The 16905-nt window shown below is 40.5% G+C and overlaps 1 protein-coding gene across 1 annotated transcript; it reads left to right on the forward strand.

Moving 5' to 3' along the window:
• The first annotated feature begins 11933 nt into the window (after nt 1-11933).
• Nucleotides 11934-13743, forward strand: LOC148010050 (Haloacid dehalogenase-like hydrolase (HAD) superfamily protein). The gene has a single exon (XM_087673232.1). It carries the CDS (start codon nt 12139-12141, stop codon nt 13306-13308), a length of 1170 nt encoding a protein of 389 aa, XP_087529358.1. The 5' UTR covers nt 11934-12138; the 3' UTR covers nt 13309-13743.
• Nucleotides 13744-16905: the final 3162 nt, after the last annotated feature.

Below are 16905 nucleotides of genomic sequence, written 5' to 3' on the forward strand. Positions count from 1 at the left end.
AGTTCCTAGTAATCAGGGTCTCCTAACAGCATTCTAGCATCCTGGACGTGCTACTTTATGCAAAGATACCCAAGCCAAAGTAAATCCATGCCACACTTGGTTTAAGCAGAATGGGAAACGAGAGGGACACACCGCTCAACCTCTCTGCCCGTAGGGCATAGTCCCATTCCGATCCCCTCAAACAGCATGAATCGGGCTCTAACCTAACAATACCTAAAGGTCAAACGACGGTAAAACCTTGTGAGAATACCTAACAATGCCTAAAGGTCAAACAATAGTAAAACCTTGTGAGAAGCCTCCTAGTTCTCTAGGACCACCCTGCTGTAGGACAGACCTGTCGGGGGTTCTGCCCACCCGCTTCCCTTTATAGCTTTAGTTTTCTAACTAGGTCCTATCACATTTATGGTGACATTTAAAATCAGCTTCCTTAATTAAGCCTTTTAGGGAATAGGTTTCATTTGTGTAATTTACGGCACAAACACGAATACAGAGCAAGCAATCCTTTGACAAACACGTTCAAACAAATTCCTTAACTTATCTTCATGTTAATCTTTGTCTCCTGCCCAAACATGAGAAATTATGTATCCCTTCTGTCCAACAGAAGTCCTCGGTCCAAATCACATGGCACAATAATTTCCATCCTTTATCTAGAATAGGATCTTCCAACAACACAAATGTTGGGCTCACGGCGGTCTTCAACTCCGTCTCGGACTCTGCAAAGGGGTGTCCAGAGCTCCACTGACCCCAAGTGATCTAGGGGTGAGACACAATTTTGGTGGATGTCCTTTTCACCACTCAACCTTCGACCCATGAATCGAGTAATGCCCTCTCAGGTTGAAACCCGACGTGACCTTGGAGATGATCCACCCGTGCAAAATATCCTTCCTTAATTAATCCAATTAGGAATCAAGCACAATCAAGGTGATCAATCTAATACCATCTTCCAAGAAAACATTCATTTATTCCCCATGTCAAGTTGTCATCACTAACCCCTACCATGCATTTACAATCAAACACAAGTACTTGGAATGACCACCCAAATCACATGCCAACAATTAGGTTAATGCAAAAGTGTTTAGGAAGTTGTTTGATCAATCAACAAAAACAATGGTATCATTTTCAAACATTGCAAGAATAGTCGTGATAACCTTTCCATCGCATATTTGCTCTCCCCCTTGGGATTAGGAGCGGTTCCATGTGAAATTTACTTAACACACCCTTCTTTCGACTAAGGCATTTGTTAGGTTTTTAACACTGTACAAGGCATAAGTTCCATAGGTCACTTACATTGATCGATAATCCAACCCTGAATTGGTTGGTGGAAGTTGTAGTTATCAGATGGATCTTAAAACACTTTAGCTTTAATCCTTATGATTAATTTCTTATACTAGCTCTTAGCCAAGCCATGAAGCAAATAGGAAATTGTTCTCATATATCAAACATGTTATAGGCCTAACGTGTAAATACTTGATAAGATAAGTGTGAGGTGATCCCAAGTAACTAGACTTTGACGAGCTTTGCATTGAGCTACAATCTAGGCTTTCTTAATATTTGGGCTCTTGGGCTAAGTACTTTTGAAGTATCCAAACTTTAAATTAGGAATTTCTATTCACAATTCTTAATGTTATATTATTTTGGCAATTATGTTATTTGTAACCCTAGCACTTATATGCACAATCTTTTAATGTCATTCTTTTACAACTATGCTATTCATAACCCTTGACTAATTCCTCCTTGTAATTGTGTTATCAAAAAATATGTCATGTGTAACTAAGTTGGGTTAAAAGGAACAATTAGAATGCCAAATTATAATAATAGGATAAGTTCAAGCTACTCCTTTGCGTGAATTTGTGCGCATATCAAAATGATATAGCCTATGGCTCACGAATAGGGAATATGGAAATTTGTACATGGGTATTCGGAGATGGCCTAACCATACCCAACGTTGCATTCATATTGATAGTAACACCTTGACCGATGGCTCCACTACCGAACGAGGGATTTCCATTGGTGCATGTCATCCTCCATTTTGGGGCCATACTTCGGCTTGTAAATAAATCTCTTTCTCCCTTTCTCTCGTTGGAGAGATAGCGTGCCCGCGACTTCCTTCTATTGCGATGGAAGGGGGTTGAGCTCACAGATAGGAGGGGAAGGGTAAATGCATATGGCCACCCTCTAAGGACGGGAAGAGAAGGAGAACCTTCTCAAGGGTTCTCTCTCTCTCTCTCTCTCTCTCTCTCTCTCTCTCTCTCTCCATATATGTTTCTTCAATGTGATGTGGCCTCTCCACATTGTGATTGGGGAGGGGGTTTTTTTTTTGGGGGGGGGGGGGGGGGGGGGGGGCTTCCCCCATCTGGGCTGTTAGAGTAGCTGCCGCCATGCAATTTGCTATCAAGGGGGAGTCAAGGGGGTGGTAGGCCCGTGGCCTCCCCCTCCACTTCATCTTCCTCCACGTCATCCTCATCCTCCTTGTCATTGTCGTTGTCTGCCTCCCTCCCTCATCATCATCGACGCCTACTTCCCACGTCGTCATCGCGTTCTTCCCCTCCTCCACGTCATTTGCTGAAGGCACCGTCTTCTCCTTCGTCCTTTCCCTTTCCTCCCCTCGCCACCTATCGGTGACGACAGGAGGGGAGGGTAATTAAAATTTTTTCCCTTTTACTTTAATAAAAGGGGGGTTTTTATGGGGCAGGGTAGAGATATTACATCCTCTCCCCCTTAGAGAACTCAAGATGTCATCGTCTCGAAAGAACTGGGGAAGACAAGCATTAATGGGGCTTAAGGCCTGTGGGTTAGGACCCACCATGCGTTGGTTGGAACATACTAAGAAAATTTATTCTAAAAACTACCATAAATAAGTTACTCTTGTTGATTGCAGTGTCCTCATCAAGATGATAGTTACTCTTGTGGATGGAGAGTAATTGTAAATGCTAAAAGATTGGTTTATCTCAATGATGATAAAATTATAAAGGTAATGTAAAACATACTAAACTTTAAGATAGAGTTTTAATGCAAAATAGTCCATTGTAAATAATAACAATGAACTAAAAATATTTTCTTACAAATGTATGACAATTTACAAGGGATTGCTATACAAGTGAGCACGTTTAGTATATAAGAGCATAATGACCAATTGTACACAACTGACAAGAAGTGGGGGCTTGGACATTGAAGGAGAGGAGGTGCATGTAGCTACAGTACGTGAAGATGTGCCTTCAACAACCAAAGCATCAAAGATAGGCAAAAGGACTCCTAGAAAGGATGTTCCTTCTTAAAAAAAGTAGCTTTGCCTCAAATTGTAAGCCCTTGTGTATAAGTCATAGAGATGGCTAACAAAAATTTGTACATGCATTTTATATTGATAGTAAAGAGATATTTTCTTCAGTATCCTTGCATTGTGTATCCTTCTCTCTCCTCGTTGATATCTATAAAAAAAATATGTTACAAATGTTTATTAATCAGGAAGTGAAATCAAATATACACCTAAACGAATATAATATGAAATAAAAAATTACTCATTTTTTATTAAGTTGGAACACAAATGAGTATGGTAGTTCTCACTTGATGTAGCGTACATGATGATCTAACCTTTAGGATTGCAATAATGTCCTCATTGTACCAAACATCAAGTTCCACTATAGAATCTTTGCTAAAATTATCAAGATTTTGGTCTAAAGTGACTAGACTACCGCCAACATAATGCCATCTACTATAATATCCTTGTCATTGTCGTCGTCTGTCTCCCTCCCTCGTCTCATCATTGATGCCTGCTTCCCACATCGTCATCATGTTCTTCCTCCCCTCCACGTTATCTACTAATGGCACCGTCAGCAGCCCCTCACCACCTATTGGCAACGACAGGGGGGAGGGTAATTAAAATTTTTTCCCTTTTACTTTAATAAAAGGGAGGTTTCTATGGGGCGGGTAGAGATATTACAGGAAGTATGCATTGTGGGCAAAGGAAACATGCATTGCCATGCAAGTAGGTGTACAAGTTGAAGAGTACCCCTGATCATCCCAAGCCAACATATAAGGCCAAATTGATTACTAAGGATTTTAAGTAAGAGAAGAAAGTTGATTTTAATGTGATATTCTCTTATGTGGTCAAGATGACTATCCTACACTTGGTATTGGCCTTTGTTGTTGTAGAGATAGATTTGGAACGATACTATATGGATCTAAAAATAACTTTTCTTTGTGGGGACTTGCATGAGAAAATCTGTACGTATTAGCCTAAGGGCTTTGAGGTAAAAGGCAAGAAACACTTAGTATGAAAATTGAGGTAGAGTCTTTATGGACTTAAGTAGGCACCTAGGGAATGGTATCATAAGTTTGATGCCTCTATGCATTCACATGATTACTTTTGTAGTGATATGGATCCATATCTTTACACAAAGAAGGCCCCTGATGATAGCTTTATCATTTTGGTGATATATGTTGATGATATGTTAATTTTTGGGAGTGCTCATGACAAGTTGGATGCATTGAAGAATCAACTTAAAAAGAGCTTTGAGATGAAGAATATGGAACATGTCTCTCATATATTTGGTATATGCATTATACACAATCACTCTAAGGGACTCCTCTACTTGTCACCAAAGGAGTACATTCATAAAGTCCTTGAGTAATTTAATATGCAAGGTGGTAAGCCTATTAGTTACCCATTACCTTCTCATGTGAAAATTAGTTAGATAGTTTTTCCTTAGCTAGATGAGGACAAGGTCGAGATGGCTAAGATCCTATATGCATCTACAGTGGGTTGCTTAATGTATGCCATGATAGCCACTAGCTCTGACATTGCATTTGCAATAGGAGTTGTAGCTCATTATATGGTGACACCTAGTAGGCAATATTGGGATGTTGTGAAGAGTATCATGAATACCTTAATAAGGGCACTTCAAATATGTACATTTGTTATGGTGGCTAGGATAATGGAGTCCGGGGCTAACATAGACTCTGATTATATGAGACATGCAGATAGTAGGAAGTCCACCTTTGGCTATGTCTTCACAATTGCTAGAGGTGCTATTTCTTGGATGTCTAAGGTATAGGAATGCATGGCCTTGTCTACTACTGAGGCCAAGTATATTGTAGCCACCATTGAGGCTTGCAAGGAGGACCTATGGTTAGGCCATTTGGTGGCAAACCTTGATATGACTATGAATCCTACATTGCATTCAGATTCTATTGTGCCATTCAATTAGCACCTGATTTAATCTTTCATGTGAAGACTAAGCATATTGAGGTCCACTATCACTTCAACATAGAGGTGATTGAGGACAAGTATATAAAGCTAGTTAAGATCTTGTTTGATGAGAATCATGCAGATCTACTCACTAAAAGTCTCCTAGTGGAAGGTTATGCCTTTCTTAGGAAGATGATAGGTGTAGGATGAGATAATGTCTATTCCTCATTGTGTTGTATTTCTATTTACACTTTGTACTTTGTGACTGTTTTTCTTGTTTTCTCCATGCTTGGGTACATTCATGTTTAAGTGGAAGGTTGTTGGGGGTTAAAGGCTACTTGTGCCTAGCCGCCTACATTTACTTGTACTTACCACCTACACACATGTAAACTGCAGGTGGTGGACGCCCATCGTTATGTTATTCTTTATTCTTGCTATGATAATAAATTAAGAAAACACAGGTCACACATTGAGACTACTAGAGCTTCCACACAGTGATCTCTCTCTTCTTTGCTTGAACCTCCATAACTCTTGCTTTCGCACGGGCTTTCACTCTTACTCCACTGAGAGAGAGAGAGAGAGAGAGAGAGAGAGAGAGAGAGAGAGAGAGAGAGAGAGAGAGAGAGAGAGAGAGAGAGAGAGAGAGAGAGAGAGAGAGAGAGAGAGAGAGAGAGAGAGAGAGAGAGGATGTTACATTTATGGTGAGAGAGAGAGAGAGAGAGAGAGAGAGAGAGAGAGAGGATGTTACATTTATGGTGTCTCCAATAACTCTATTGTGAATAGCACCTTATCACTCACCTTATTGCCTTATTACTCAGAGAATAAAGAATGAGGATATATATACAAAGTTAGGTTTAGTGAGTAGCACCTTATTGCCTTATCACTCAGAGAATAAAGAAAGAGAGTATACATATATAGTTAGAGTTAGTGAGTAAAAGATGTACTCACAAGTAAATTTGTCAACTGCTTTGCATTCACATTGACCACTCCACAACTAAGCATGTCAACTTATTTGTATTCACATTGAACACACCCACCATTAAGAGAAGGAGTTAAGAAAAAGGTGTAGAAGAGCTTTGCTTCCACAATTCCCTCACTCTCTCATAGATAACTTCAAACTCAGTGCCTTATCTAATGGGAAGAAGACAAGGAAAACAAGAGATGGAGATGAGTTGCACTATCCCAAGTCCCTCACTTCTATATACACTCTCACACACTATCTCTTCCTCACAATCAAGCAATGGTTGCATGAGATGGATGATGGAGCTGTAAGGAGAATGGAGATCACACACACACACACACACACACAAAAGATGTTGGGTGCTTCCAATGACTCTATTTAAGCACTGTTTTGCCTTATCACCCAAAGAATAGAGAATAAGTGTGCACATCATGTAAAGTTAGGGTTAGTGAGTAAGATGGGTAGCCAGCTACATTGACCTTTACCCCAACAACCTCCCACTTAAATTCCTATGTTCCTTTAAGGGGGAGACAAACAAATAAGAGAATATGTGAGAAAAACACACATGAAGTACCCTCACCTAATGTTGCCTCAGATAGCTTTGCTGTGAGCAATACACTTGATTGCCTTATTAGTTAAAGAGAAAAGAAAAAGTGTATCTATCATGTATACTTAAGGTTAGTAAGTAAGATGGGTGGCCCACCATATTAGCCTTTATCGCAACAACTTTCCATTTCAAGATCTATGTGCCTTTAAGGAATATAAAAGAATAAGAGAACATATGAGATACTCTCATCCAATGCACCTCCAATAGCTATGTTATGAGTAGCACCTTATTACCTTGTCATTCAAAGAATAAAGTATGAGCATGTACATCACATATTGTTAAGGTTAGTGAGCAAAATGGGTAGTCGGCCACATTGGTCTTTATCCCAACAACCTCCCACTTAAAGACCTATGTGCCTTTAATGGGGACAAAAGAATAAGAGAATGTGTGAGATAAATACATGCAAGGCACTCTCACCTAGATATCCATCAACCCCCTACAATTTGCAAACTTTTTAAAGCATAGACTCTTAGTGAGAAAGGCTGCAAGATTATCATCAACATGAACTTTACAAGCCCAACTCACTTGTCATCAAGCACCTAACAAATGAAGTGATACCTCACATTGATGTTCTTGGTTTTTGCATGAAACATAGGACTCTTTGCCAACATTATGGCACTCTGTCACTTTGCAATAATGGCATGTCTTCACTGAGGTCTAAGTCTTCCATTGGACAGGTAAGCCATATGACTTCTTTACATGTCTATGTGGCTACAATATACCCAACTTTAGTGGGTAGATGATGCCATATATTTCTACAAACAAGACATCCATGAGGTTGCACCCCTATATGATATAAAAACATACCATGTGGTTGATTTTTTTGTTGTCACAACATCCCTGTATAGTATTCATCTGCGTATCCAAGCACACTACTATTGCTCATCCTAAATCATATACACTTATATTTTGTATTGTTTCAGTACCTTAAGTTGCCTTTCATTGCTTTCTAATGCCTCTTGCTAAGATTTGACATATATCTGCTCATTACTTCGATTCAAAAGCTATGTCCAAGTGGGTGTCAACCATATCATATGTGAGTTTGCCCACATGATGAGTATGGAACTTTGGCCATTTTAGCCCTTGTCCTAAATCCTTCATTTCAAAGGTTTCCATTAACTTTTTCTTCAAGGGATCAATCTCATACTTGGTTTTCCTAGCTATCAACATATCACCCACATAAAGGATCAACATTATCAAGTTGTATTCTTTAGATTTTCTGATGTATAAGGAATGGTTGTCCCACTTCTCTTTTAGCCATGAGATTGCATAAAGGCATCAAAATTATTATATCATTGTTGTGGGGCCTACTTTAATCCATAAAGACTCTTTTTTAGCTTGTAGACAAGTTTTTCTTTGCCATGTTTTTCACAAAACCCTTTGGGTACTACATGTAGATCTCATTATGAAGCTATCCTATATAATTATTACCTTGACATCCAACTACACAAGATCCATGTCATCCTTAGCTCCATCAAGCCAAACACAATGCGAAGAGTAGTCAATTTCGCCCCACAAGTAAAAAGATCTCATAAAAGTCCACAATTTTTGTTTCTTAAATCCTTTAGCCCACTAACATTGCCTGTAAATATTCTACAAGGCTCCTTCCACCATGTGTGTAGTTACCCTCTATGGTCAGCTTTAGCACATTAAGTTTGAACTTGAATATACTATTTGGACTTTCTTACTTTGTGTGACACAAATCCAGGATCAACCTCGACATATTCAATTTGATCTTCTAAAGGCCTATCTAGTGGAGACTGTACTCTACAAGGTTCCTCAGAGCTTTATGGAGTAGCCAATGCTTTGTTGACTTAGATCTCTTTTTAGCTAGTGAGCTTTACTCATATGTCCTCAATGCTACTTAAGCATGAGGCATCTTTACGGTTACAAGTAAAGCTTCCATCTAAACATGGTGGGGCCAAGATGAGGCCTTTCTAGCTTTAGAGAGGGGTGACAAGAAAAAGAAATCAAAGGTATAGTGTTATCATTGTGGAAAGAAGGGACATTTATGCAATGATTGTGAGGACTTAGCAGCTTTGTGGGAGAAGAAGGAGAAGAAGAAGTAGGATACATATTCTTTTGATGTGTCAGCTTCATCTTCTTGAGATTGAGACTTTGCTCCTTTGCCAACAACAAAGGCCAAGGCATAGAAGGGATCATCTTTCACCCAAGAAGGGGAAGGGCTTGGTAGCCCCTCCTTATGCTACTTTCTAGTGCAGGTGGTGCAGTCATCCCTCATGACTCTCTAGTGCTAGAGAGGGAGTGTGAGAGGGTGTTGAAGTGGGGCCATTGAGCCTCACACTTACGTATGTGCACATGATCCAAAGAGGAACGTGCCTGACACATTGACCAAAGTGTGGCAGGTTGAAATCCTAGAGTCGGGATTGACATTCAAGTTCATGATGGGATATTTCTTGAGAGAGGGATAGCTCATGAGAGGGGACACTTGTTTAGAGAAATTTTTTATCAAATGCTCATGTATGCTATTGTGAGTCATTGTTAATAGACATTGAAATGTGCTATGATTCTTCTCTATTTTTAGGAATCGGTACAATAGACATCTTTTGGCTTGATCACCCACTACTTGAGTATCCATGGTCCTATTTTGATGGTCGTTGTTTTATATTTTATGATGAGTCATTATCATTGTACCATTGTATCATACCAAATCACCCATGATCTGAATGAGGTTGTTGGTAAATACAATCAATTCATCTATGAGTCTGTGCTTATGCCAGTGGACTAGGAATTCAGTGATGTGGTTTTTTCACACCTAATTATTTTGGTAATTTCCTAGTTGGCCGACTACATTTATGGCTAGGTGACCTGTATTTTTGGGCTTGGCTGATTTGATCATGGTTTTGGGTCTATTTATAGGTTGCACACTCCCTTCTCCATTTATTCTATGATTTAGTTGCTTGTAGTCTTCTTGAGTAGGTTCTATTGTGGGAAGAGGGAGGAGTTGCTAATGCCCACACAGGCCGTGATTCAATGTTGTATGTGACTGTCTCATGTTGGTAATAAATGGCTTCCATTTCTCGAGCATATCTTTGAGTTCTCCTCGATGGCATTCTTGTGTTTTCTCTCTCTTCTCTCTAGTGTTTAGTGGTTTATTATAGCATTCTTCTATGCTTCCATTGTTGCATCCATTTCTGACATGCTCCCCCTCTAATCATCTCCCAATAAGGTTTGGTGCTCTTAGGAGGTAAGTGACTGTACACAACAAAATCAATGGGACCAAGCTCATCAAGAGCCTTAAAGAGGATGACTAAATCAAAACACACTACATATATATTGTGAAGAGAGATGGCCAATCTTGCCTTGCGTGACATCAAAAGTCATCTCTAGTGAAAGGGTGTTTAAAGGCAAGCCTATAATCTATTGTAGCACATGGATGGAATGTTATATAAAGTAAGGTCTCTTCCCCCCTCTCCCTCTCTAACTATCTCTCTTTATTTAGCTCCCACTCTCTTTCTATCCAAAATCCTCACTCACTCACTATCAATCTAATTGTCTCTTTTTTCTCACTCTCTCCCTATCTTTATCTAACTCTCACCATCTCTATATGTCTCTCCCCCCTCTCTCTCACATCATGCACACACACACAAAGTGTGTGTGTGTGTGTGTGTGTGTGTGTGTGTGTGTGTGTGTGTGTGTGTGTGTGTGTGTGTGTGTGTGTGTGTGTGTGTGTGTGTGTGTGTGTGTGTGTGTGTGTGTGTGTGTGTGAACCAAAAACAAAAAAATGCATCCTTCAAAGTAGCACATATAGTGCATTGCACTTGTGAATGTTGCTAACCCTATTGCAAAAAATGTGCATAAGTGTCATTAAAAACAAGTTGTTTATAAGATGCTATATGGCATCCCCCATGTGAAAATTTTGACATGTATCTCATGAGATATGTTCACCAATTTTACGGGCCCCATTAGTAACACCCTAGATTCCTTGTAGTGATAAGCTTCACCAACCACTAGATACTCTTAACTAATCATAAGAGGGTTTATATGCTCATCAACAATATTTTGGGCAAGATTATGAGGTGCAATGAGTTTTCTTTTTATCCACTTGCTTCACAAAAAATTATGAACTCATGAGAGATATGTTCTCTACCATTATTGGTTTTGAGACACTTAAGTCTCTTTCTAGATTGACTTTCTAGGAGTGTCAATATTTTCCTTAAAACAATTCAAAGTCTCATCTTTCTACCCATAGTGAAAGCCTATACTTTCCTAGTTGCAGCATAGGAGTGAGTGTGGCTCTCACAAAATATTACAAAAATAATATCATCTTCTTATTTCAAGTGCCTTAAATAATATGATGAAACTTAAACAATTATTATTCTTTTGAGCTTTAACTCTCATGTTTTGCAATGAACAAATGTATTGCAAGGCTATAGGATCATCCACTTTTAGGTGTCCACACTAATAGGATAACTTGCGTGGATGGGTAGAATACTAAGTTGAGAAATGTAATACGTGGCCAAAGCAATAGATTTACATGTGCTAGTACTCTTGTAGCAAAGGAGAGTAGTTATGAGATGCACAATATAAGCACACCAACTCTTGTATATGCCATGTTGATGGAATCAATCCATGAAAAGCCTAAGCCAATCAACCTAACTAGTTATGCAAACTCTAGAAATGATTAAATGCTGGGACAAATTGCCCTATGCAGGTTGCCATACTTTACTCGTGACTTGCGTGTGTTCCATTATTTATTGACTTTTACCCTGCAAAAGAGGGGACTTTGGCAAATGCATGAGGTACTGAAAAAAACAAGGGTAAATTGTTAACTCAGGGTGGCAAATTTGATGTGGATGTAGGATATAGGTGGCCTCTAAATTTCTCACCTCATTGGAAATGCACATTCATTTATGTCTCCTCTTGCTTTCTCTACCTCTAGGTTACTAAAATTGCCGCTGCCACCGCCGCCACCATTTGAACCTGGCCTTTGATTCGCACCCTATTGTTTGCGAAAGGTGCGGGGTGCTCGTGTGAACAGACCCTTGGGGGGGGGTGGGAGGGTTCAAGAGATTTTTGCACGAATGGGAGAGGCGACACGTGGCAAGCTGCAGACCAGGTCTTGGGACAAGAGAGGGCAGTAACGTGGAAGTTATTGGCCAATGGCCATGTCGGCCCTTCACAAAAAAGGCGGAAAAAAAATAACCCTCTCGCTCTCCGGTTTTCTCACAAAACAGCCGACAGGAAAAAGGGATGCTTTCTTCCATTCCAATTAAAACTCTGTTGTGATATTTCCTTGACTTCGAAGTTTGCGTCTCTCTCTCTCTCTCGATCTCTCTGTCTGTGTCTCTGTCTCTGTTCCCGTTACCGTTTCCGCCATCGCCTCCCCCCATCCCGCCTCCGCCTCAGGGTTCCCCTCCACCTATGGCCGCCTCCCTCGCCCCCCCCTCCCTCGTCTGCCCCTCCCTCGACGATCCATCCCCCTCCCCTTCCTCCTCCTTGTCCTCATCCCTACACATTAGCACCCGCCCAAACCCTAGCCGCCTCGCGCCTCTGTTGCGGCGGCGACGGCAGTCCTTCGTCTTCCTTTCTGTCTCGAGTTGCAGATCCGCCACATGGATGTTCAGGAGGAGCTTCCACTATCGTCTCGGTGCTCGGGCCTTCGCTATGGAGCTTGCAGAAGAGGCGCAGCTTCCCCGCGACGGAAACCTGATGAAATCGATTGACGCTCCTCTGTTCAGCCGCCCAGGTGAGATGTCTGTTCCCCCTCTTCCCCGCAATAATGCCGACAACGTGTCATTGCACAACCCCTTGCTGCGGCTCCACCGGATGGGCTGCGGATGGCTAGGAGTGATCATGGAGTGGGACGGCATCGTCGTGGAAGATGATGGCAAGCTGGAGAGGGAAGCATGGACCGTGCTTGCTGAAGAGGAAGGGAAAAGGCCCCCTCTCCAGTTCATACTGAGCAAGATCGAGGGAATGAAGGGTGAACAGGCGATATCAGAAGTTCTTTGCTGGTCTAGGCATCCACGGGAAGTCAGGCGCCTTGCGCAGAGGAAAGAGGAGATCTTTCAAGAGTTGCAGGGCGGAATTTACAGACTCAAGCCTGGCTCAAATGAGTTTCTCCTCTCATTGAGGAAACACAGTATCCCCATCGCAATTGCTTCTACAAGACCAAGAAAGGCAGTGGAAACAGCTATGGAAGCTCTGGGTTTGGAGGGCACTTTCAATGCAGTAGTCACAGCGGAAGATGTGTATAGAGGAAAGCCAGATCCAGAGATGTACATGTATGCTGCACAGCTGTTGGATATGATTCCTGAGCGGTGCATAGTGATTGGTAACTCAAATTCAACTGTGGAGGCTGCCCATGACACATTCATGAAGTGCATCGCAGTGACAGGGCGGCATCCCACATACGAACTTGGTGCTGCAGACCTTGTGGTTCCTAGGCTGGACAGACTCTCTATGGTTGATCTCAAGAACTTGGCTGACCTCGATTCACCAGAATTTCAACCACCAGAGCCAGAGCCTGAGCCGGAGGTGGAATTGGATGATCCCCTCCCTCAGACACGGTTAGCAGTCAAAGACTGGTGATAGCGGTTATTCTTTCTCCTATTTGTATATAGATGTCTGTATAAACATTATTATACTGTGGCTCATAATGCCACCATAGCACTGTATTTTAGTATCTATTGCATTGCCAATCTTGTAAGCAGAGAAATGGAAAGGTAGCTTCTCAGATTGCTTTTCCTCCTACAACATTGTGCACCCCATACACATATAAGCTCAATGGAGTCATTGTATGTACTCAATCCAGATGGAAGTCATATCTTTAGCATGATATGATGTGTGGTCCATTTTCATTGAGCTCTTGTTGCTCACCATTTTTCCTCGTGGGCAGTGGTGTTGTATCTTGAAACCAGTCAGGTTACTGACTTGCATTTGAAAAGCTTCAAAAGCTTACCATTTGGAAGTCTTGTACAAATGGTCTTTGTTCATATAATACAATACCATTGCTTTATTGACAAACGATTTTGGATTTGTTAAAGAAATGGTATTGGTATTTTACTTGCACATGCACCCGCATACATGTGTGCACACACACACACAAAACATGCACAAAAAAGAAGAGCAATATTCCCATATCATATATAACACTAACCCACTTCTTTGTTATTAGAGACATATTGAGAGGCGCAATTTGTGATGGTGCAATGAATTGTGGGTGCTAGGCAAAGTTTGCATTCACAAGATGTGGCAAGATTGAGGATACCTTAGTCTAAGCTTAGAGGGTTAATCTTTGAGGTCTCATAAACAAGACTACCGAAATGTGGTAGAAGGGATGGAGTATAGTTACTAGAGTGGCTCACTAATGGATGTAGACAAATAATTAGTCAACCTAGCTTGGTCGAGTGGGCCATCAATGGACATAGACAAGTAGTTTGTCAATTATATGTGGAACCTAATTCACAATTGTGCCCATGCCATTGAACATGATTCGCTAGACTCCAAAAACCATATCTACATGCCAGTATTGCTTTCTTGTAGAGGGAAAGCAATACATGGAGCATTCTAGTAGTTAATCTCAAGTTGTGATTTTTAAAAGTGATTATCAAATGTGTCGTCTTAATTGACTTTCCATAGTGTCCCTTTATCAAGGTGGAGTAGGGTAGGTTACAAGGATTACTTCCTTGGTTGTAGACTTGTTTGATCACTTGTGGCACATCAGAGACCACAAATTCCATTGACTTGGCAAGTTAAGAAAGAAGTAGTTCATGATGTTGGGCATGTGAACACCAAATAAATGTTGTTAACATCTGATGAACATAAGTCCTTTAGGATCCAATGAAAATAGGAGTCGAAAACAACTTCCAAAAACTTGCATCCTCAAAAGTTAGGCCAAGCTAAAAAATCCTTTTTAGAACACGATTGAGCATTATAGCTTTCAATAAGAGCTTCATTAGTAGTGTTAGATGCTAATAGAACACATGGTCATGTAACCATAGGAACACATGATAGTATAAATGAGAGAAGCACAAGAGTAGATGCCTTTTCTAGATGATGTAGTTGAACAAGTGGAAATTGAATAGACAATGTGCCAATGCAAGACCTCTCATTGATGGGAAAACAAGAACAAATGAATATACTAAGCCCAATTGTGGATATATAAAAAGAGAAGGAAATATATGCTCAAAGCACATGAACAATAGCTTAAAAATTGAATTGAAGCAAAGCAATTTCTACAAGCAAAAGTGCATATGGTACATTGGCGAGATGCACACCACTAAGTAGGTGGCAACGAATCCCATCACCTTCAAAATAAAGGCATGTAGATAGGATGTGGTGCCAAAGAATGTGGTCACTTGGAAGTGCATGCAATAAACATGTTATTGCCATTAGTAGTAATTGCAAGTCACTGGAGTAGTTGGACTTAAACACTATTAGTCATTATAAAATAATGTTCTTTATATTATCATTAGTATTGCATTAAAAATTTGCCATTAGAAGTAATTGCAAGAGTCAATGAAGTAGTTGGACTTAAACACTATTAGTCATTATAAAACAATGTTCTTTACATTATCATTAGTATTGCATTTAAAATTTGCCATTAGAAGTATTTGCAAGAGTCAATGGAGTAGTTGGACTTAAACACTACTAGTCATTATAAAACAATGTTCTTTGTATTATCATTAGAATTGCATTAAAATTTTGGTCATTTTGAGCTAGAAATCAATTTTGGGAATATCAACTAAGTATTATTATGTAATTTGTTGATCCATTTAAAGGAATATATATGAGTTTGTATAATGCAATTGCTTTCAAATTAAATAACTAGCTACTTAGGAGTCCATTTTGATGAACTGTCTATACCCATGGTTTCAAGAGACTATCTAGTCCATTGTGATGAATGGTTTGTACCCATGGTTTCAAGAGACTTTTTAGAGAATTTACTAGAGGACCCCTCATTTTAGTCAAATTGAATGACCATATAACCGCCTAGAAGATGATAAGCTTGAACTAATGAGGACTACATCTTTTGAACATTAGTAACATGAAATGGGATATGTGTTAGATATACTCAATGCCCCACCCTTGTGAGGTGATGCCAACGATCCATGGTGCTCAAAGTTGTAAGGCCCCCATTATAAGAGAAGCCATGTGCAAGCCCACACATTAGTTGATTCCTGATTTATATGTCAAATAAGGTCTATGTGACTAGATGGTAAAAAGGTGATCTATAAGGGTCTAGCTTATGGGCTAGTTGGAGTAGTTAAGTTGGTAGCAACTTGAGGCACATTGCATCAAGTTGTGGGCTGTTGAAGTTATTAGGGATCTTTATTTTAGATCATTAGGACTACTAAAGTAGCCCCAAATATCCCTTGAATATTCCATGGCTAACTAACAAAGGTTAATAATATGATAGGTTGGTAAGACTAGCCTAACCACTTTCATGGGCTATAAAAAGGAGACCCTCTCAAAACCATAATCATCCATCCTTTCATCAGTCGTCGAAAGTTCATATAGTTAAAGCTTTAAGCCCTTCAGTAGAATTTGTGTAACGTGCCCGCCTATGGCTGTCCAAGCACGTTTTTAGCGGTCCATCGAGGAATGAATCTAAGCGTTGCTGCCCGGCACTCCCATGGAATGTTCCAGGGTTTATCGCCTAGGGTTTCCTGAGTCCGCTTTGCAACGGAACGTTCGCGGTCAGAACCCACTAGGATCGACCCGAAATCTGGGTTCCTAGAGGCCAAGGTCTCCTAACAACATTCTAGTGTCGGATCCTGGACATCTTACTTTACACAGAGATACCCAAGCTGAAGCAGACCCATGCCACACTTGGTTCAAAGAGAATGGGAAACGAGAGGGATGCACCGCTCAACCTCTCTGCCCATAAGGCATAGTCCCATTCCGGTCCCCTAAAACGGCATGAATCGGGTTCTAATCTAATATTACCTAAAAGTCATACATCTATAAAACCTTGTGAGAAGCCTCCCAATCCTCTGGGACCACCCTACTGTAGGACCGATCCATTAGGAGTTCCACCCACCCACTTCCCTCAATAGCATTCTTTAATTGCCTAATTAGATCCTATCACATTTATGTGGGACATTTAAAAACAACTTCCTTAATTAGGCCTTTTAGGAAACATGATTCGTTTGTGTAACTTATGGCACTGACACAAAAAGAGTT

Source organism: Lygodium microphyllum, chromosome 30, assembly GCF_053477565.2.
Source record: "Lygodium microphyllum isolate KBCC chromosome 30, Lygodium_microphyllum_v1.1.10, whole genome shotgun sequence".
Taxonomy (NCBI): Eukaryota; Viridiplantae; Streptophyta; class Polypodiopsida; order Schizaeales; family Lygodiaceae; genus Lygodium; species Lygodium microphyllum.

Excerpts from the sequence above, each read along its gene's own strand:
- LOC148010050 (XM_087673232.1), top strand. The coding sequence starts at position 12,139 with ATGGCCGCCTCCCTCGCCCCCCCCTCCCTCGTCTGCCCCTCCCTCGAC.